Source organism: Hetaerina americana, unplaced genomic scaffold (genome assembly GCF_022747635.1).
Source record: "Hetaerina americana unplaced genomic scaffold, ioHetAmer1.1.p SCAF_3, whole genome shotgun sequence".
NCBI classification, from domain to species: domain Eukaryota; kingdom Metazoa; phylum Arthropoda; class Insecta; order Odonata; family Calopterygidae; genus Hetaerina; species Hetaerina americana.
The window spans coordinates 103,244,136-103,267,757 of NW_027286874.1; the positions used below are offsets into that span (position 1 = coordinate 103,244,136).

The 23,622-nt window shown below is 40.1% G+C and overlaps 1 protein-coding gene across 1 annotated transcript in view; it reads right to left on the reverse strand.

The window, feature by feature from the left end:
* The window catches only part of LOC139690195 (uncharacterized), a 133,448-nt gene that overhangs the window by 20,158 nt on the left and 89,668 nt on the right, over window positions 1–23,622 (reverse strand). Inside the window, exon 4 of the mRNA XM_071587487.1 lies at window positions 4,380–4,518. Coding sequence (XP_071443588.1) covers window positions 4,380–4,518 — 139 coding nt within the window. The remainder of the gene's footprint in view (window positions 1–4,379; window positions 4,519–23,622) is intronic.

A 23,622-nucleotide genomic window follows, 5' to 3' on the forward strand; every position in this document is an offset into this window, starting at 1 on the left:
CCCTGGACATTCATCAGGAATACAGTGAAATGAAAATGTGCAAAGGTCAATTCTGATTGACCCCCAAGGGTTAGGATGTTAACAGAAGAGTACAACATTCAGAAAATAACAGTTTATTACATTCTTACAGATGATTTAGCCATGAATATGATGTGCCAAGATGGTCCCCCCGTGGTGCTATCGGAAGAATGCTTGTGTGAAAATCTTGCCTTGAACCTCTTGGACCACAGTGAAAGTGAACAGAATATTTTAGAATGGGTGGTTACTGGTGACGAGACATGGGCATTTGAGTACGATCCAAGTATAACACCTTTGAGTACCAGTTTGGACCACTGGATTATACGTCCTCCAAGGAGCGTACCAGAAACGTGGCAGTGGCTCTGACACCGGTGTGTTTGATTCTCAAGGGTGCTGTTTTGAAGAGTTTTAGTAATTTGTACTTTGATCTGAAATAAAGTTTTCACCGAATGCATTCTACTTATTTTTTGGGACAGGCCATATATGTTTTCTTTTTTCTCTCCTTCTTCGAAATCTAAATTGGTCCCCACTGAAGTACATCTATTTCCCTCTCCATTCTTAAGCAGACTGCTCTCGTCAATCTTCTCTACTTCTCCTATCAGACTAATTTCTCCACACTCTTCACATTTGTATGTCTCCTATTTTTGATACGGGGGCGATTGCATTCTTGTCAAAAATCCATTGGTTTTCTCTTCCCCCACAAATTACACACATTTAAAAATTACACATGCGCCAAAAATGTATGTTTTGGATTTCTTTTATCCCTTCCGAGGGCAATCAGTTGATCTACGATGCCTTATCGATCTGAAAATCCGTCTATGTAAAGTTACTCCAGAAGTTAATCCCGGTACTTGTATTTTATTCAACCCTAAGATTATTGTCTCCTCTATCATCAACAACAAGAATATAATTGTCTTCTCCCATAACTCAAATCTTGCATTTCTTGTTAAACATAAAGTGGATACGCTCTAGACACTTACCTATCCCCGATACTTATTTCTTTGTTTTTATGTGTATTTGTGTGATTGACGGGTCCCTGGCATAGGAGGAATCCTTGCAAACCCTGAGAAAGTGCGATTCACAAAGGTCTAACACACCCGAGTGATTGCGAACGTGAACTTGGGCCTTTTTCTATTTAACTATTATTGTTTTTATTCCATTGTGAGTACAACGGGTCCCTAGCATAGGAGATATCCTTGCAAACCATGAGTGTGTGTGTGTGAATACGATTCACGAGAGTGACTGTTATTCCTTAACATACCCTAGTGATCGTATGGTGGTAAGTTTGTTTTATTTTTTTGTTAATTTTGCCTTTTTGTGGGTGATTGAGGTATACGTGGGTCACTGGTTCCCAAACACGCCCAAGTGACCTTTGTTTGAGCTCCCTATCTTCCCCCTTACTTGTAACTTTGTTTACCTCCCTCACTTTACAAAACTAGGGCCAATCAAGTTTACGGTCTCGGCTGTCTCGTTTTCATTCATGGATATGCTTTCCTACTCTCCCTAACTACATTTGCGATAAGAACCCCAACCTCAGCAAACCCTAATAGCATTATCGTCAGCCCTGTGTTAATGGAACTGTTGCCTGTTTTTCAGCAGTTATACACTCGGCGGTTTCAATATTTATTTTGAGAAGTTTGTACTAAACTTCTACACAAAGGAGGCATTCCTGGACTCAGTTCCCATTTATCTTTCTAATTGCCAGATTAGCAGCTAGATGATTACACTCTCTAAACATCGCGTTAGCAGCCTTTCACAACATCACGTCTGAATCGACACAATTAATTACCTAACTGCCGTTGATTCTTCTTTGTTTCTTAAGGTTTTTGCCTTTGAGATGACAACTAATTAGCCCTTGATTATGGTCAGAGATGTACTCCGATTATCACAAAGTCTACATACCATCTGCCAAAGTGACTTCCAAGTGTCGTCCCTCCTTTCATGATTTTTTTATACGGTGTTAGTAATTTTCATCGCGTTTACCAAACAAAACTCCATCAAGGGCCCAAACTCCTCTCCGCGTGGCCAACCTCTTCTTTCCCCCGTTTTTCTTATCTCCGCCTTATTTCTCAATCCGTTAAAAGATTGATCGCCAGTGGAAAAATTCCCCAGAAAAGTTGTGAGAGTCACCACAGCACTTTCAGGCTACATAAGCCAGTCACAGCCTGAATCTCATCCACGGGATTCCGCTGGTTCTGTAGACCGTGGACACACCGCAACCCTTTTCTACGATTTCTTTTTACCCTCAAAATATACTCAAACTAAACTGATTCAGCTTGTTTATGCAACATTCAAGACTCGCGTAATTATCTCTCTTCCTGTGCGTGGACTCGGAATTTGAAGAAAATTAAGGTGAATTCAGGTAGAAATATTAGCACAGAATTGTAATGTTAATTAAACCCAGCCCAATGAAAATCCTTACTATTTTAATGAAAGCCAACCCTTCCATCAAAAAGGCCACATTGTCGTGTATCTCCACTCAATGAATCTCTGAATCCCTCAGAATTGAAGACACTGAGGGATTCAGAGATAAAGATTCAGATATTCAGGATTCAGAGATCTCTAACATAAATGGTCTAACATAAATTACTCAATGATGATGTACGCATAACGCGGATGAAAGCTCATCTGAAATGCCTTAACGTAGCACTTACATACATTTGACTGCAATTGCAAATGAGATTGCGAAATACAGTTTTATAGTGACCCTGATAGATTCATAGTGTATCCATTCATCGCTTACTTAAATTAACAAAAGTGTTTAGGAGGCATTTGGGATTTGATAATTTTACGTCGCAACGAGAGACCAGAATGGCACATAATCCCAGCCTGCCAGCCATTGAATGCCAACATGACGAACTAGTTCACCTTTCCCAGTTTCTCGGCGAGCCGATGATTGCCCACGGACGTACAGAAATTATAGTGCATATCGAGTGTTTTAAGAGCTGTAATCAAGCGGACGCAACCTCGTTCGGAACAGCAATCCTCATCAGACGGTAATTGATATATTGTTTCCAGGGCGACCCGGCACACACGCTTCATATTTAACACAGTTACTCTACGCACATGAACAACACCACAATATGTGAGAGCTCTTCATAGGAGCCAAGCTTAAATCACTATAGGCCATCCTTCCATCCAGTCATCCTTCTCTTTGTAAAGATCATTACCATGTGAATTCCCTCCTGTCCCCCCTTTCTTATATATTGGTGCTATCGTTAATTTGAAAGAGGCACACGATAAACATCGCATACTCTTTGATTGCAGATTGAAGATTTGATTCAAAATGATCGGCGAATCACTCAAAAGCGTTTCGCAAACCATATTGGAATATCCAAGGAAGAAGTTTGTCGTGTTAAAGGCAGCCTGGCGGCAATAATCTTGCAATATGACAATGCTAGTCTACACACCTCGCGCGCAACTGGAGAGGCTCTGCGAAACCTGAAATTTGAACCAATTCCACACCCTCCTTATTCCCCCGATCTTGCGCCTTTCGATTTTTATTTTTGTCCTCAACTCAAGAGACACTCCAAGAGTAATCATTACACCTCGGAAGATGAGGTGAAGGCAGCTGTCAAGTCCTGGATTTGAGAAAAGTCGGAAGTTTTTCAGTGACGGAAAGAAAAACCTTGTTTACACGTTGGGAGAAATGTTTTAGCCTTAACCATCACAATGTTGAAAAATAAATATATGATTTTGAAACTTAAGAATTGTACTTTAATGTACTTAATGCCCAATCTTGCTATTTGTTTTTGTACGAGCTCTACAAGCATGTGTGCATTACTTTACAGCCTACACTCGTAATTTTTATACACAAAAAGAAAACTTACTTATGCTTGACGAGATCGTTTTCCATTAGAATTACTTTTCAGATCAACAAATGATTTTACCGGAAAAGTGCACTGACTCGTAAGAATACATACATTTCTAGAAATATTTGTATAATTAGGATACCTAAATAGAGGAAAATTAAGATGACATTTCAAAGCAATTTTAATAGGCTGACAAATACTTAACTAATTCTGAAAACAACGGAAACACCACTGAACATCAGCGCGTCCCCTTTGGTGAAGAGGGGAAACTAAAATTTCTTCATAAACAAAGACTGAAAGGAGTGCAATAATTAATATTGCGTAAGAATGCTACCGAATCCTCCCCCACCCACCCTCTCGTAAGGAAACGTAATGACATGAAAACTCCCAAAAGCCTTAGGCAATTGAAGGACAGCCCCAGAGGCCGCAAAGGGGCGGAAAAATTGGCACCAAGACTGCAAGATCACGCCCACCCCCTCACCCCAGCCAGCCAACCCGAGAGGTCCCCCCTCTCCCGCAGCCCCGGTTCGATGCATTCGCCGACATTACCTGCCCTGCTTGTGGTCGCGGCGCCTCTGCCACTCCGCCATCGAGGACACCACAGCCTCGAAGATCTCGGCATCACGGCGCTCGTCTAGGGCCTCCAGGGCCGGCGACGCCCACTTGGTGCCCCCCATCTCTCGGATGCCTGCAAAACGATGAAAGAATTGTGGTGTCGATTATGTGGTCATAAACTAGGATTGGTGGAGACTAGGGGATTCGGGAGGGGATGGCGAGGGAGAGGGGCGGGGGTTCGAACCCTGACTGGGAATTGAAATGTACTCGCATATCGATAAACCCATATCCGGGTACGCCTCTCTGGGAACCCTCAGCTTCACCCGAGCTGTGTGATATTTTAGGTTCCAAATCTTCCTGGGAAAGAAACGCCCCCCTACCCTGATGTGTGAATTTCGCACGCCGTCGGGTTTAGTACTGGGTGAACTCTACCATCATCTATGGAAACGGACCTTCAGGTTGATTACTGTGTTTATGGTTTTTATACCCATATCGTTCAATTAGACACCTTTGACAATTATCCCATCGAAAGTTTCCAGATTATTTAAACTAAGTATCGATATTTTTTTAGATATTTTAGCAACCAAGCACTTCAAAATTTTCTCTAATTCAAGCCACGAAGTATAAAAAAAACTATAAACACAGTAATTAACCCGAAGGTCGCTTTAGTAGGTGGTGGTAGTGTTCATCCAGTACTAAGCCCAACGGCGTGTAAAATTCACACATCAAGGGGGGGGGGACAGATCCTTCCCCTGTGCCGGTTTCCCTGGAAGATTTGGCACCAAAAAACCACACAGCTTGGGTGAAGCTGAGATTGCCCAGAGAGGCATGCCAGGAAATTGAACCCGGGCTCCCCGATTCAACACTCTACCTCTGGGCTATCATGTCCCACCCACGAAGTATACTACCTGGGAAACATTTGCCAAAGTTATCTTTCCTGGGATTAATGAATGAGAATATGTGGATTAAAACACTCTTTAGAATACAATTCGTGGACTCACAGCCATCATCCATGAAAATAATCAATTAAGATTCACATTGAATAATTAATGTACCACAAGATGTGCCCAGACGCCTCAAAATATTTCTCGTTCAGGAAAACTCTATCGCCGTTTCGGCAATAAATCAATTGTATTTTACAAATATAAATTATATGCATGCATTTCTACACAATCGGCTTCAATAATGAAATGCATTTGTTTTAATAATCCAACGAATAATGAGTACTTACTGATATTATTATTCATATCTATTCTTCAAGGAAAATATAAATTTAGCTGCGGACTCGGAAAAAAATTTGGCATAATTCATATCATTATGTGATATGATGCAGAATTATATCTATAATACTGAATAAACATATAACTTAATCACATCGACTGTACATCGATACATCTTTATCAAATTTCATTTCCCACCCGTAACCCCCATGATAGTAAAATTTGTTTTCCAATGGTGTCCAGATATCATAACAGATCTCGCGGTAAATGCAGTCTCACTCTATGATTGATATTATCATTGTTATTAAAGTCTACGCTGGATTCCACTGGAAGCACAAATGCAACAGAAACGTCTAAGCTTCTAAATAAACACAGATTATGAAGAGTTCAATGCTGACACAGAGGGAATCATTGTTTCACACTGTTAGTCAAGATCACAATGAAACTTAATAAAGTCAGTTGACTAATGAACAGAGCGGTTTAATTATTTTATTTTCTCCTCGCACAATTCCTGCGACAAGTCTAACATGATCAAATATAAAACCTCACGGATTACCAATGTCGCAAGTATGCGACATGGTTCTCCCTTCCTGGCTCCTCCGACTACCCACCCCAAGCAACCAACGACAATGTTTCCAAGCGATCAACAACAATAGTATTCCTCCTCAGGGTTTTTCCCCAAAACTCCCACGTGACCAACAACAATGCTCCAAAGTTGGGTATAAAAGCCCTGATCGCGGGGCGAAAAGCAGTCAGTGGTTATCTGGCGGTGACCGGTAGGGCACGAAGCTTCGGCAGTGTTGCGCTTGTCGCGACAGCGTGTCCTATTCTTGACTCATCTTGGACGAGGGCTCCGCCCAGGTTACGTTCGTCGTGACCGCGTCCAACCTGCCTACACCCTTTCCCAGGTAAGGGTCAGTTGGTTATCTGGTGGTGACCGGTAGGGCACGATGCTTCGGCTATGTTGCGCTTGTCGCGACAGCGTGTCCTATTTTCTGACTCAACTTCGGACGAGGGCTCTGCCCAGGTTATGCGTGTCGTGACTGCGTCCGCCCTGCCATACCCCCTTCCTGACGGACGCGCGTTGGTGTACTGAGGGTCTAGCCATCCATAAATTGCGTATAACTTTGTAAATGGTGCATTTCAACTGTATTTTGTATAATAAACGATTGTTTGGGTAACACTCGGTGTAGTAATTCTGACTTTCCCCGATACCCTTTGTGTCGCACCATTTAGGAACGCCCCTTGCGACATATTGGTGTCAATATGTCGCAAGGGGCGTTCCTAAATGGTGCGACACAAAGGGTATCGGGGAAAGTCAGAGATACTACACCGAGTCTTACCCAAACAATCGTTTATTATACAAAATACAGTTGAAATGCACCATTTACAAAGTTATACGCAATTTATGGATGGCTAGACCCTCAGTACACCAACGCGCGTCCGTCAGGAAGGGGGTATGGCAGGGCGGACGCAGTCACGACACGCATAACCTGGGCAGAGCCCTCGTCCGAAGTTGAGTCAGAAAATAGGACACGCTGTCGCGACAAGCGCAACATAGCCGAAGCATCGTGCCCTACCGGTCACCACCAGATAACCAACTGACCCTTACCTGGGAAAGGGTGTAGGCAGGTTGGACGCGGTCACGACGAACGTAACCTGGGCGGAGCCCTCGTCCAAGATGAGTCAAGAATAGGACACGCTGTCGCGACAAGCGCAACACTGCCGAAGCTTCGTGCCCTACCGGTCACCGCCAGATAACCACTGACTTGGGAAAGGGTGTAGGCAGGTTGGACGCGGTCACGACGAACGTAACCTGGGCGGAGCCCTCGTCCAAGATGAGTCAAGAATAGGACACGCTGTCGCGACAAGCGCAACACCAATAATCATCAATCAAACTAATTTCTGAAAACTAATGACTTAACATCCCCAGCTATAAGGCCTCGCCAGCGGATTGCTGGCCAAATCACCAATGCTCATTGTCTGTTCAATAGAGAGTGATCATATATTTTTATCCTCATAATAGATTGCGCAACAGTTTCATTGATACATTGTAAGTTTCAGTCGTAATACATATGTGGTACAAGAATTGATTTGACTCAAGTATTCCGTCACCAGCAACAAACTTCAAAAACAATAAATCATTTGAATACAAATTTTACGATCACTCTTTAATGATCTCCCTACCTCCCCCCTCCTGCAGATCCAAGACATCGTCATCTTGGCTCGCATACGGGAACGGCCATTCAACTTGGTTATTCTTTGGCGATTTAGGGAGAAACCAGACCCCTAATTGGACTCCTCCAAGGTGTTTTGTGGGAAACATTTTTTACCAACTCAAATTCGAGTATTTATTTAATCATTTCTTTAGAATTTCGCGTTAAAATGTTACGTTGCGTAATTCATTTTACCGCGTTGTGCGACAGGTATCAACACTTCAGAAATTATCATTTCATTTTCAGCAAGGGCCACGTCCTAACTAAGAGAGAAGTTGTCTTCCTCGAAAGAATTTCAGATCAATGCTATTGAATTTTTTATCACTTTTATTTTATTACACACTACAATGTACCCATTTATTTTATAGCATAAAAATCTTATGATTACGGCGAAATGATTTCTTCGACGAACATTTTCCGGTTTTATCCAACTTAAATTTCATCATCTTCGGGGTCCCCTCAGCATTTATCATCAAACAGCTGCGTTACTAGGCGCATGGCTTGTGTTTAGTGACGTTTCTCAGTTCATAAACTGTTTTAAGACTTCAAAGAGATAAAACGGCACAGTCTATCGAATTTAAAGTGGAATGAATCAGCGTTAGGAACAAGTTCCATGCTTGTTTTCTTGGACTGAAAACTGAACTTTCCATCATTGGTACTCGAACCAACCCATATGCTTCTTTGGCATTCGCCGATATCTCAAGAAAATTATAACTCCGAGTGCTCGTGGGTTCAATGAGGCCAGGGAGAAATCCATTTGAGTTCATACAAACTTTTCCTTTCGTAGCCTCGACTCGATAGAGCAGATGACTTAACATTTATTTGCTTCGAAACAGACTAAAATTCGACCTTTCACTTATAGATGTGTACAGCCTTAAATTACTTCTAACATTTTTATGCTGGTTACTTAATATACGTATAGCGATTAGTGGCTCAAAGTAAAAAAATAATGACATAATTTTAAAAAACTGGAATGAATGTTCATTGGCTATAATTTGTGAGATTGGGTTAGGGGATAAAATTAACAAGTGCTATCATTTTCACGTTTAGTGCGTGAAAAGAAATGTAGCGATTAAGTTAACTTTATCTAAATTTCAACCATTTAAAATCCACAATATTTTGGAAACTGATATCCTACGAAATATCATGAATTTAAACGTGAAGAAACTGGAAGTTCACAAGTAGGCACCATTACCTCGGTACCAGTTCCTAAGGAAATAGCTCTAGGTACCTAAACTGGTAGATACCGAGGGCAAAAATGCTACTTAATATCTCGGCATCTAGGAATCGATGCTAACCCTTGTAAAAATACAGAACAACGGTAATTTTTAACATGTTGGTGATGGTGTGTAAGATGGTAGGACTACATCTTTAGGTGGGGAAGATGGGGGAAGTCTTGATCATGAGGTTGCTGGAAGTGACATTTATGGACGTAATTTTGAATTTTTTCGCAATAATTGCGCTAATCGTTTCAAATAAACGATCGGTCCCGGCAGCTAGAGAAAGAAATCCTGGAACCGATGCCTAAGTCCATAATCATAGATATCTGTACCTAGGGAAAGAATCGTCGGTGTTTCACGACACACAAATGCCAACACCGTCACCAATATCTGTTAATATACCTGTATACGTATTTTCCGAGTCACAAGAGGATCAGTCATGACCTACGCCACTGATTTGTTAAGGAGTCAAGAGTAAACTACAAGTTGTTCACATTTTTTACAGCTGAGATCCGTTTGTTTAATAATGCATATCGCCATTGAATTCATCTCAAAGTGCGCTTTCGATGGTCTTGGGAGTGAGGCCGCAATTGCAGTCGTTTGACGGTCACTTTCAAGACGTCCTCTAATGTTCGGGAAAGAAACACTTCTTTTCCATTTGGGGTGACAAGTCGGAAGACATTACATTGCCCTTCGCGAATTTTCTTCCTGGACTCACTTGGAGACAGCATATCAAAAAAATTGATGACCGCTGCAAATTAAACAACTAGATTTGCAAGAAATACGGTTGCATCTGCTGTTTTGCGATGCGAAATTCATTTTGGTAGAGTGCAAGTATTTAAATTCGAGCTCGAGGGGTATACACATGGAATACATGGAATTAAGCGAAACATGGCGTAAAAGGCACCGGGGGAGATAAACGTTCACAAAAATACGTAACATTTTGGCATGAACTCTATTTGGCAGTACTTTATTGAAGGAATAAACTTACCTGAAAAAGCTCAACTTGTTGCAGGTATGTTAATTACATAAAGTTTTCTAACCTTGTCAATATATAAAAACCTACTAATACACAATGCTACAAGAAAAATGATAGGGCACAAACTATGCGATCAATGTAAGAAAAGTGGAAAACTCCACTTCTGAAACATGCCACCTCGTTTGTCTGAACTGAACAGCTATTGCCATGGACACAAGTGGAAGAAACTGTGGCCAAGTCATTAACGATTCCATCAATTGAGAAACAGTTCTAATTCCATCAGACAAACGAAGAAAACGAATTGTTGGGAGAAACCATGGGTTGTAAACGAACATATTTAATTTCCTAGATCAGATGGTCTAAAAAAGGTCTGCAATTCAAATTCAATTCTAAAAGTTACTTATTCAACCACATCTACGTACAAATATTTATACACTTTTATGACAGATCAGATCAGATTGATCATTTGCATCCATATACGTAGGCAGGCGACGAAAAGCCTGCTATTGGCGCATGCCTCTTCCAAGTATGCATTTAATTATATGATTAAGAACCATGATTGAGCCTTAGGCAGCATTTTATATCTAGGAACATTCTTTAATTAGTTATCAATAATTATCCGTTTAAAGTTTCAGTTGATAATTCACTTATAAAAATTATCATGACTATCTACATATTTATGGTAACTTGCAGGTCACTGCTAGGTTGTGTGGCTTGGGGTGATACAACAGCAGGCATGAAAGTAGACATTTTGAGTTTGTCTTAATTTTTTGATGCAATAACTATACAAAATAATGCAAATCATGATAACGACAAGTACATTTATTACGATATTTAAGAGTGGCATTGTTCTCTTCGCTTAAGAGACGAGCTGTTAGTAACAAGGTGGACAATGAACTAAGATTAGGGTTAGATGAGATAATGACAACATACTAGGCTACTTAAAATGAAAAAAGAATAATACTTTTTTCCCCTTGGCGCGATTTTTAAGATATTGTATTTTTCGTGGAAAAAATGACTTCTTAAATCTGTCGGATCTGCACTTGAGCCATCAAATTTGACTGTCATATCTCTCCTGCATTAATACGAAGGGGCTAGTAAGGATGTTTCTATATCACGACTTAAGAGATCTGAACCCAATTTATGCAAGAGATTTAATCTGTAAATTAACCTTCACTCTATGAGTGATTCCAAAACTTAGTTCCTATAATAATCTAGACACACAACTAAGTCAATCATGACAGCCTTTTACAAATCTAGTCCCTTATCATCATTATTGGCGTTAATAATTTGTGGAAGGGGAAAGTATAAAAAAAGTGTCAACAAAGAGATAGAAGATCAAGGCTTCAAGGATATGTTGAGGGAAATCGACTGTAAAACAGACCGATACATAAAATATCACTTTTATTCACACGATTCGTGACAAAATCAATGGGAAATGTCACGAAAGAGATTTCGAGCTTCAAGAAAAAAACTAAGGAAAGGCATTAATCACCAATGAATCTGATGGCCGGTGGCCCATTATCCCCCTGCCATGCCCCTGCGTGGGTGTTTGTGTATGTATGTATGTATATATATATATATAAGTTATGTGAAAGTCTCACGGTTGTGAATAATATTGTATATGAAGTCAGCACTAGCGAACAAAGACAAAAACACGAAACACACAAAAAAGAAAAGAAACTTACTAGTTTAAGAATGTGCCTTTAAATATAAATATGTATATATATATATACACACACACAAATGTGTGTATATATATATATATATATATATATATATATATATATATATATATATATATATATATACATGTGTGTGTATATATACAGGCGCACGCTAGCGTAGGGGGAGTAAGGAGTGCAGTGTCACACCGGATGGAATGAGTGGGAGGAGGGGAGAAAGGTTGAGTGGGGTGAGGTTAAACCCTGTTGGGCAGAGCGTTAATGGAGGGAAGGGGACGGTTAATGGAACAGTGAAAGGTCGAGGAGGGGTGAACATGAAGACGCAAAGTGTCACTGACGACTTCGTAATTGGAACGAACATTTCTGGGAAATTCCAACCGCTTTAGTCGAACCCAGCCCCGGTCCCTTGCTCTCCAAAGGTAAAATTTCAGGAACGAGGTCACCATTGTGGTAGCCATCCAGGAAGCAAGCGCTCGTCAAAAACAGAAGCATCATTTTTATTTTTGAAGCAGGCCTGCTTCTCCTTCACTCGCACTCGAAATTTTCTTCATGTCGAACCGGAGCTCACGGAACGACCCCCGCGAGCGACAATACAAGATAACGAGTATTTTTTTGCGTAGTTTCGTCGAAATACTGAGGAATTCTATCTATCGTTGTATTTCTATCGTAAATATATTCCATTTTTGGTTCTTATTCAATTAACCTACCGAAGATTAGTATGAAACCAGCCGTTTGTAATGAGTGAAAACTAAGTAGTTATTATCATTTCAAGTACTAAGTGCGAAGTTCCGAATTTTTCACAAAGATGGATTGAGTCAGTCGTACGATATAGTGAGAGGTCAGGTGAATTAAAAAAATATTTGCCCGTAGTCAGTATCAACAATCGCTCGGTCAGTACCCTCATCTCTATCCCTGGAAAATACGCTTCAATTCCAACCCACTTTCTTTTCCATCTCCTTGCTGAAATACTATACAACAAGGATGTATGGAAAAAATAAACTTTGGCTTTTCGTAACTTCTTAGTACCCTGCTAATGACCGAATACGAGCCTAATAACAGAGGAAAATTTGAAACTGTTGGAGTTAATACCTTCTGCTTCCTTCAAGAGCTCAAACTTTATATGTTTTAGCAAAAGGGCCAAAAAAGTTTTTAAAAATGTTGAAATATTTTTCTTTTTTTAACGATAGAAAAATAAAACGTACTTTTAGGACTAGGTGCTAAACTGGGTTCAACTGAGAGTAAATTTTGGATATCCCCATTCCTTCAAACCTATTCTGCGTCCAGTTAATAGATTTCTATAATAATCGTTTGATTATTATTATTGTGGTTAACTATAGCCATTCTAGTTCATAATTATTTCTAGTCCTATCTTAATTCAATATTATTATAACACAAAAAAGCAGACACTCAAATGAGGCCATGCAAATGCTCTGTCCAAAGTATAATCTTCAGTTCGGTTAGTGCTTTCACCGGACGTGATCCAGTGAAAAATAGCAGTGACTACTGAAAAGTAAAACAAACAAAAGAGCCAACCGCGTTGACTTAGCACCAAAGTTGGCAGAGTTTCACTTGCCAAGCTCACAAACGAGTTTCCTCAAGATAATCAGGAGTGGGCAGCACTTCTACACCACGAAGTCCCAAATTCAATTTCAAATGATCGCAAAAATGTATGTAAGAAGGTCGGCGTGAAGTAAAAGAAATTGACGAAATATTGAAGAAACTGTGTCACTGGATTTCTAATTCGCAGCGACAAATACTCACCGATAAAATTATTAGTTTAGATGTGATTTAATTACTAATCCACGGACAGAAACCAAAAACTTCAAACGCTAATGCGTGAAAATATCACCGTGCAAAAATAATTCTCCCAGACCGACATTCGAACCCGGATCCTTCGATGTACAGCCGAGTGTTTTAAAAAGTTAACCTACCGAGACGTATCGGGGCAGACTTTACCTTAACTGGCGTACAAATATCCCTCGAAAATCGAAGGTTACGGGTTTGAACCTTCTCATGAGCAGTGAAACTTTTCGAATTTGTGCATAGAGCAAACATAATTTTGTGTCATTTCCTGCAGTTTAGTTTGATTATTCAAAAACTCTTGCTTAAATTGTGCCGGGGGAGACATTATCTTCAATTTATGTAGACGTCCGCGGCCGTCTGGGTTGGCGGAGACGCCGAGAATCGTTCTGAAAAACTTGCTCTGACGTTCAAATCTTTACACCTCTTTCCATATTGCTTTGTAAAGACGACAAAAAATTGTAATGATATTAGAAATGTTGCACCTCCATTTTTTTAAATGTTGTTTATTTAGCTGAGATTGAAAAAAAACTTATTTTCTAGAAGAAAAATATGAAATGACATTATATTTATATGGTCGCGAAAAAATTCTTCTCGCTCCATCTTGATCGATACATCATAATCACTAAGGCGCGATATTACATATATTTACAAGAAAACAAGATATATTAACATAGTGAGATGAATATGTGAATATATGGAAATTAAATATACAAATCACGTAAGTAAACCATCCCGGCAATCTATAAAACAGATTTTGTTCCAATCCTAACTTACAAAGTGTGTCCTAAAAGTAGGACTGAGTCAATAAAAAAAATATAGTGCTGGAATTGATACAATCACTCATGTCTTCAAATTTGCACCCTCATACGTCCACAGACCGTTACCGGCGCGGGTTTTCACCCCTCGTACGCATTCCGGAAGGCGTACGAGACGTGGTTTTGGGCGGATTTTAAAGAAAAAGAAAAATGGATAATGGAGGCATATTACTAGACATTGGAATCTACATCTAAATCTACATTAATACCCTGCGAGCCACCAAAAAGGTGGGTGGCAGGGGGTGCAGCACCAGGAGGAAAGGGTAAGGGATGAGGGGGTTAGGGGTTTTCAAATGGATAGGGAAAGGTGGGGGAACCTGCAAAAAATATATATAAATATACTAGTATAACCATGCGTAGTCTCTGCCTTGTAGGTTAATACTTATTGTGTCGAGCCGACTGCTGGGGGATTCCGACTACAAGCATTCTGGTATCTTATTGTCCTTGGAAAAAATGACCATTTAAACCTGTCAGTCTTGCAGTCTATCTCTCTAATCTTATATTCGTGATCCCTCCGCCCGTAATACGTTGGGGTTCGTATTATGTTCTTGATGTCTTTAAATGTTTTAAACAACTATAATCTATATTGTAAACGCCGCTGTTTAAGGGAATCCCAGCCTAAATTTTCTAGCGAAGTAGTTACGCTACTGCGTTGGCCATAACAATTTTTGACAAATCCAGCCCCCCTCCGCTGAACGCCCCCCTTCAGAAATCAAATGTATCTCTTGAGGATCCCATATACTGGCAGCACACTCTAGGTGTGGCCTCACTAGGGCAAGAAAACAATGTGGACTGTGGAGGGATGTGATAAAGGGGAGAATGTAGCAGCTAATCAAGGTAGATTCAGGTAGGTCGGAGTAAAGGAGGCATGTAGACATTTCAGAGTAATTTATTGTAGTATATATTTTGTCCTCCTTTGTGTTGCTTAGGGTGGTACTTAGAAGTGAAGTTGTGCTTCGGGCCCCGGGCCTATCAAAAGCCTATCTTGACGGGTGCTGCTATTAAATAAACGGCATTTATTTTCTCTCCTCCACTTGACATGAAGTGGGAATAAGGAACTTGCACGACCATAACAATAGCTAATAATGGCCGGACTCCCAAAGTAAGTGTCTCCAGATAGTGAAACCCAAGGTGGTGCAATCACGAATATAATCTACTGACAATCAGGCTGACATGCAGATCTACAAGAAAAAACACTCATCGCCCACCCTCCACTGCTCGTGCAAAGAGTTATCCATTATTGATGGAGGGGATATAGCGTAGAAGGATAGAGAGAGGGTAACAGGAGGTCCGTGTCACTTGCTAGTGGCTCTCCGGCTAGCGGATCTCTACGCTCGAGGAATTTTGGCTTGGCCCGACTGCATCGTGGGCCCACGGAAATGATACAATCACGTCCTTATTCGTGCACGAGGTACGTAGGCATCCAAAATCTTCCTTGGGACAATAGGGAGGTTAAACGTTTTCATTTTTTTCAAATCGAAATAATGGTAAAAGAAAACAATGGTGATGATTTCGCAATCTCTCAAATCCCAATTTTATAGCTGAAAAAATTGATTAAAAAAGTAGGATTCTTCAGGGCCACCACTAGCAATCCGAAAGCGCCGATAATTTCCGTGACGATGGAACGATATTCAACGCATGGAACGATTACCATCGCAATGGATTCGCTTTTCGCTGGATTCGTACGGATAAATTTGACGATGGAATAAAAGATGTCATAAATGAGAACACGACCGTTCTTTCCCAAAAAATGCACATCTTCCTCTTTGAAAAATTTCATCGTTCAACCTTTTCTCTTTTAACTCAAAGAAAAGAAAGAAAAGGCCAACGATGTCAAGGAAAATTTACAGTAAAACCACTTCAAAACATTTTACTGCTTTGACATCATTATCATAAGCATTGAAAAGTCTGAGTTGACGATAATTACCGTTCAAAGTTACCTAATGTATTCGTAATTAATTATTAAGCATATTCACTTCGTATAATACGCTGGAACTGGGGAAAAATAAGTTAAATAAAACTACTTAGTTAAATAAACAAGCGTGAAACCTAAGCACGGAGTTTGGAGAACCACAATTCATTGTACCTGTTGTATATTTAAGTCCTCGAAATGTACGGGTTTAATATCATACTAATATTATACGAGAAATTTTGTTTTGACGCTGAAGTTCCAAAAAACAATGACCCCTAAAAAGCTGAAACGTAGCCAAATACCTCCCTAAGATTAAGCAAGAGTGATCACATAACGTTTTTTATTTAAGAAACACTTACTTCATTGGAAAAGTGTAAAATTTTGTTTTCAACATTCATTGTGATGATTTTCATCAGGTTAAAGTTGGAAATATTGATGACTAAGGCACAAACCCGAGACTCGGATGGATATGTGCGCAGGACGTCATTTTTAATTTCCGTGTCATATTCAGAGTCTAGATTTTTTATTTTCAAGCATAAATTAGGATATCTATGGAATTAATGACACTATTAGATTTTATCTAAATAAATGACATTTTAAGAACTTCAAAAATATATAAAGTTATAAATAATACTAAAGCCTTATAATATTCCTATTCGTTGTTTTTTTTCAAAATATTCCCCCCCCCCACAAGTTAGGCTGTGGACCTGATAATGACGCTAAAGTGTTGAAGATCGAACAGAGGAAGTTAATTGGTGAGATACAAAGAAGGCAGAAAAAGGCAAGCGGAGGAAATTTACTACGAGGTCGCGAAATATTAAAAGCCGCAAATGGAACGCAGAATAATAGGTAGGCAGGGTAGAGGAAGGAAGAGGGCAGGCAGTAGAAGCAGGTAAGGGCAATTAATGACTGGAGAAAGAAAATAATGCAGGCCAAGAAAAAGGAAGTTCACGAACGACGTAATGCAGAATACGCGTAGGTGTTACAGCTTGCCCAAACATACATTCAATAACTATATTAAGCATGAATGGATAAGATCAGACAGTAGAGTAAATTTACTGCATGAAGAAGAACTACTTCCCGAGATTTGATAAATGTGTCCAATATCACTGATTATAAGGGAAATAATTTGTATTCCAGCACATGCCATCAAAATTCTCGTATCCAGTTTGTCTGGTCTAGTTTTGCATTTAATTATAAAAAAAGAAATATAAAAGCATCGATTCAACATTGATTCCACTGAAATTACATGTAAATGGGTCGGCTGCTGTCTGTATTGATGATTTTACAAACATTTTAATAAGAGTTCAAATAACCTTCAGTCTTTAAACGTGATATAGCTTTCTTTTGATATAAATTGTAATTAAATGTGTGTTCTTATGCACGAAATATCAGCAAACATTTAAAATGAACTCGGCTGTTATGACACCTGAAGAGTCTTTTGAGAACTTTTGAGTTTGTTTTGAGAGTTTGGAATCAACGCAGCAGTGAAAGGATGAGGAATTAGAGGGCCATAAAAGATTTTTAACCATTAGTCTGCGGTATACACACATGAAAGAAGAGTGCTTCTCCGATAGTTTGGTTGCATTGACAGAATTTATGAAAGTGGAATCACCACGTAGTTGCTAAATGAGCGGTTTGAGTGAGAGGAGAAGAATAAGACCGAGGGAGTCATGTGTGAATGTGGTCGAAGAGGCTCTCCCTCTCTCTCTCTCGGCATGGAATATTAAGACGTTTTGGGAACAGAAGAGCATGCGTGAAGCAATGCTGGAATGTGCCCAAGGAGAAAGGAGAATTTGAATAGTGAGCGGACCGCATGACCTGGGCAGTAAAGAAGAAATTAGTGAGAGAGTGTAAGCTACCTTTCGTAACCTCAAACCAGGTTTTGTGAGTGTTGATACCAGGAGTGCGAACGACGTGAAGCATAAAACGCCACGTTACCTCTGTATATGTATTGTCATTTTTATTCAACTATTTCTTCTTAGTGTTAAATATCGCATCATCCATAAACACAGACACATTCGAGTAAGTGTGTGACTATATAATATAAATATATATATATATAAATTTACACACACACACACACACACACACATATATATATATATATATATATATATATATATATATATATATATATATATATATTATATATATATATGTGTTCGTCCTTTATGTGTTCCTATCCCTTTTCCTTATATCTGTTTCTGTATATATGAGTATTTATTCGCCGTTTGGCGGGATTTCGTGTTTGAATGTGTATATATATATATATATATATATATATATATATATATATATATACACATATATATATATATATATATATATATATATATATATATATATATATATATGACGTGTATACATCACATGTATACATCATTTGGACGGCACAATATAACACAAAATAAGATAGATAACGGGGATCGAGATGGTGCGGGGGCTAACGTACTGGCTTCCCACCCTGAGGGCCCGGGTTCGAATCCCGGCGGTGTTGAATATTTTTCAGAGGTATCTCGATCCCTACTTGAGGTGCTTTGTGGAGGGCACTTTGAGTGAGTACGCCGTCCGTCGGATGGGACGTTAAGCTGTTGACCCCTTGGCGCCTTTCGTAAAGAGTAGGCTAATGCCGACGCCGGGTTTCTCTCCACCCTTCATCATTTCCTGTCCATCCCCTATGGCGCAAATGACCTCAGCTGTCGGTCGCCTCCCCTAAATACTACTACTAAGATAGATAACACGTAAAAGGACACTCACATTGTAGATTGAGCTTTCGGCCTGCTCTGATGCCTTCTTCAGGTCAGACTGCTATCATCCTGTGAAGCGCACAACAATTTCGCCCTTGCTTTGTAAACTTTCCATATCCAAGGTTATTAGGTTAGGATTAGGTTTTCCTGCACGTTATTAGGTTAGCATTAGGTTTTCCTGCACGCTTCTTTCGCTCTCTTTGTTTTCCACCTCAGTTTATCATTCAACTTTCTGCACACTCTTCTATGTAACTCTTGTGTTTACAGTCTTCCTTTTTCTTGTCTCGTCTATTTAATAATCATCGCGTTTTGTGGTCTATGGTGCCCATGACCTTCTCCCGCTTACTTTTCCTATAATTTTGTTTGCGGCTTTCGAAATCCCAATTTTGATATGTTCCGTTTTTTTCATTGTATTTCTCTCACCCTTAATTTTCTCTACGGCATAATCATTTCCATTCCGTTATATCTTATGCATTCCATTTCCTCAATCATCTTCTCCGTTTTATCCACTTGAATTAGACGTTGCATTCCTTTATTAAGGTTTTATTTCTATATTATTATCAGAGTCTTAATCATCACCCGCTCTCGGTAAACTGCAAATCAATGACGCTGCGCCTAAACCTGTTCCTAACCATAAGAATACCTACGCCTAGAGTGGTGTCTAAAATCAAATGTTCTTAATGCTTCTAACCCCTCTCTCCTGCAGAACTCTACTGCTTTCTCCGCGTAGTCATTCTTTATCCATAAACCATTCTTTGTTCATAAACGTTACAAAATTGAACTAAATTCTTGATTTTTATGAAAGAAAATGAAGCATATCGTTGTTTCGAACACACTTTTTTATATTCATGTTTTGCGTTAAGATAACTCTGTAATTAATGAGTTTTTTACACATTGACAAAATGGTGCTTAAAATAGCAACATCTATCAACCCTTAACGGTATTCACCACCACCTTTCTAACAACGTGGACATATAAATACAGCCGTGCATATGCACCCAACCGCGCATTTTCCACAAACACACCCTTGCATATAAAACACACGCGAGTGCTAATCAATGTTTTCTCCGACTCGATGGAACGTGAAAGTGGGCGAGGGTGGGCGGAGTGACTGGCGCGCGCCAGAACTAAACCGGCGGCTCATCCCGTGGGGGGAGAGGTCCTTCCGGAAGGGGAGGCGGGAGAGAGAGAGTGGTGGATGTGACGACGAGTGGGAGGGAGGACGAGACGACTCGCGAAATGGAAGAAGAGAGATGATGGCCCTCCCCGCCTAGCGCCATCTCGACTTTCTCCGTGACCTCGTGCCCGCCTGAGCATGTCGGGCGCGAATGGAAAATTCAAATACGCTCGGAAATAGGTTGACGAGATGGACACCTTCCGGGTCACGCCCGTGACTGGTGAATTCGCCCGGGCGTGTTGGATGCCCAAGTGATGATGATCGCACCCACACTCATCGCACGCACGACTGCGCGAGCCACCGCGGCGGCGAGTGGCAGGGTTATGTTCGAAGGGTTTCCGATGACTAAAAGTGACCTTGTCTCTTGATTGCAACGAATGCTGGCTTTATCAGCTGCAACTCCGGTTTGGACTGTCCAGAAAGCGAAGCGAAATGGAAGGTTACTTTTTTCGACTGAAATTTGCTTCCATGCTGCGTTTTGCAGGAAGCATTTGGACCCGATGGAAGTCTAAATGCTGTCGTTTCTTGCTCTCATTTGGAGGGTTGTTTTAAATGGGCTCTACATTTAATGACCTAAAAAGCGGTCTGGTTTTATAAAAAAAAATTGTCTCCGGCGCTCAACCTTTGAAATTTTCGGCTGATTAACGTCGTTTGTGATGCGATTGTGCGCATGAGGAAGGAACAATCCAGAGGTACGCGGCCCGCCAATGCTTTTCATACGATCCGCGGCCAATGACGATTTTATTAAAAACCAAACGACATTTGAAATTTCCCGATACATTTATGCGTAGAAATAATCAAAAACATGACTATCCGGCTAAATTTAATTAAAAAACGTCTGTATCTTCTTCTAATCATTCAATAAAATACACTTAACTCAACACACGAATTTAATAGAGCTTAAATATGCAAATCGTAGGTTCGAAAACTGCGTGTTGTGAGTGAACAGTTGTCAGATAAAGATTGTGCATTTTTGACCTTTGTATTTAATCAGTCTTGCACTCAGTCTTCTCTGCTGTAAAAATCTTTTTTAATAAAATGGTTTGGGTCCTTCTGATTACCTCTTTTGGTGTCGGCCGTAACGCCGACTTAGGCCTTACAGAAGGGCCTCAATTTGGCTGTAAACCAAACGAAAAGCCTCCTTGAAAGTGCTGTTGATGGCTTTATACACATACGGGGTAGTTTTTTTAATGCTCAAAGATTCGCAATCCGTGATCTCCGGATTTGAACCTATCATTCAAAAACAAAAAGTAATATTTGCTGTTACTTGAGCTGAAGCGTCCTCAATAAACATACACGCGCAGCCTGGAAACCCACCAAAAATAGCATTTGCATGAGATTTGAGGGAAGAAAAAAAAATGGTACTGATATTCGGTTTGAGCGAACATAAAGGTTTCTCTATTTATGGTATGGATTTCACTTTCTACGCACACGTTGCAATCGCCCAAATCTAAGGAATTCGGAGGATGCCCTCATCTGATTCGTTGACAATGCGATGGACCACTCTGCGGGGCAAAATGTCTTACCCCTCCTATGAAACGCCTGCCCTCGGAGAAGTTCAATCTCTTTCGGGAGCAGCTCAAAGGCAGAAGGGCTGGTTTCCGAGGCGCTCCTCGGATGCTTCACGCGTTGAATAGATTTAATTCAGCGGCGTAATTCCACCAATTCGATTGGAATTTTTAAATCACTCTTTTTTTAATGAAATAATGTCATTGCTTTGCGTCATGCTCTCATCTCATTAGGCTGCGATTCCACTTCTAAAGGGTGTATCTACTGCATCAGAAAGGGATGATTTAACTCAAATCTTAGGCAAGAAATAGCATAAGTGAGGATTATTACTCTTCTAAAAGCAGTTTTGCTATCGCTTTTTCACCAATTATAATAATATTATTATTACTATGGGTAATCTACCGGTTAAGGTAGACTCTGGAAACCACAACTGCCAAATAAATATCTTGTCTCTCCTAACAAAACATAACCCAGCATCCCACTCCACAACAAGCCCATCTTCATCTCCGTATACTATCTTCCTCCCTTCATTCCGTCCAATATCTCTATCCCATTCCTGCCGTTTTCCTCGTTTGCCTAACTTTCTCCCCTCCAGCACAGTCTTCAACATCCCACTGCCGATCAATTTGCGTTAGTTCGCGCCGTTTCTCGATCGACGGGACAGGCGTCTCTATGCTTATGTTATCGGATTACAGAGAATGAGAATTAAAATCCGACAAAACTTTTAATAACTACTGATTCATTCATTTGATATGCACGATTTCAATAAAAAAAACTGTAAAGTGTGAGTTATTTAAAAAATATGTGTGCACATTGGAAATGAAAAATAGTAACTCTGTGATTCCACTGAAAATTTTTTATTAAGGGACCGGGTTTCGAAGTTCAACGTCATCTTCAGGAATATTTGTTCCCCGAAATTTAATGCATACGCCTATTAGTACGAAAAACACTACAAATCGCAAAAATTAATGGCGAAATGTACAACTCCGGAAAACAAAAGATTATTTCCGAGGCTCGAATTCGAGCCAATGGGTGACTTCTTTATGTTGCTAACACATTCAAAACTCCCGCCGTCCCCTTTTCGGAGTGGACAAAGCCAAAATAACCTCATCGTAAGTTCGTTTAGAAAACTCACTCTCTTTCACTAATTTCTTTCCTGCTTCTCTATACTTGCATACATTTTTCGTTTATGACTCATTCACACACAGGATAATACGATATATGGTCTTGAGACTCGAGATATCCATCGCCTTGAGAGCCACTCCACACTCACCCATAACTTTCTCGGTCCACCTCTTCCTCCCAAACGATTCACTCCGCTCTCATATATCTGTTTGATGATTCGACTCTCACCCATTCCCTCGACATGACCAACCCAGCGTAGCACACTTCTTTCACACTTTTCTATTCCCAGTGCATTCAATCCGCCCATGACCCACTTATCCCTAACCCCCTCTTGTTACCACAAATGTCCATCAAGCGCCCCATATTCAAAGCATTTATTCAACAGTTATGCTTATTCTGGAATGCCCAAGTTTCGCTGACATACAAATGCAGGGAGGAATACAGTTTTATATAGTACCATTTTTGCTGCCCGAGTAAAAAATTACTATTTTTTATGTACTTCCCATTATGATAAACAAATCTTCTCGGGACCTTAAGCACGCCTTTTTAATCCAGTCATCCATCCGAAAAGGCTAAAAGGATGAAGACAATTGAGTAAGGGAAGTAGATCCGGGAAAATAATATCGCTGCTTCTCCCTAATCCATTCAATTTCTTAGAATATAATCGTCCTCCTAATCCATCCTATTCCTTAGAATAGGAAATGGATTGTTTGGGGAGTAAGGAAATTTGTATTAGGAGTAAAAAAGGAAATGGATGGATAAAGGAGAGGTGGCGATATTATTTTCCCAGATCTACTTCCTGGATCTATTAGTAGGAATTGGATGG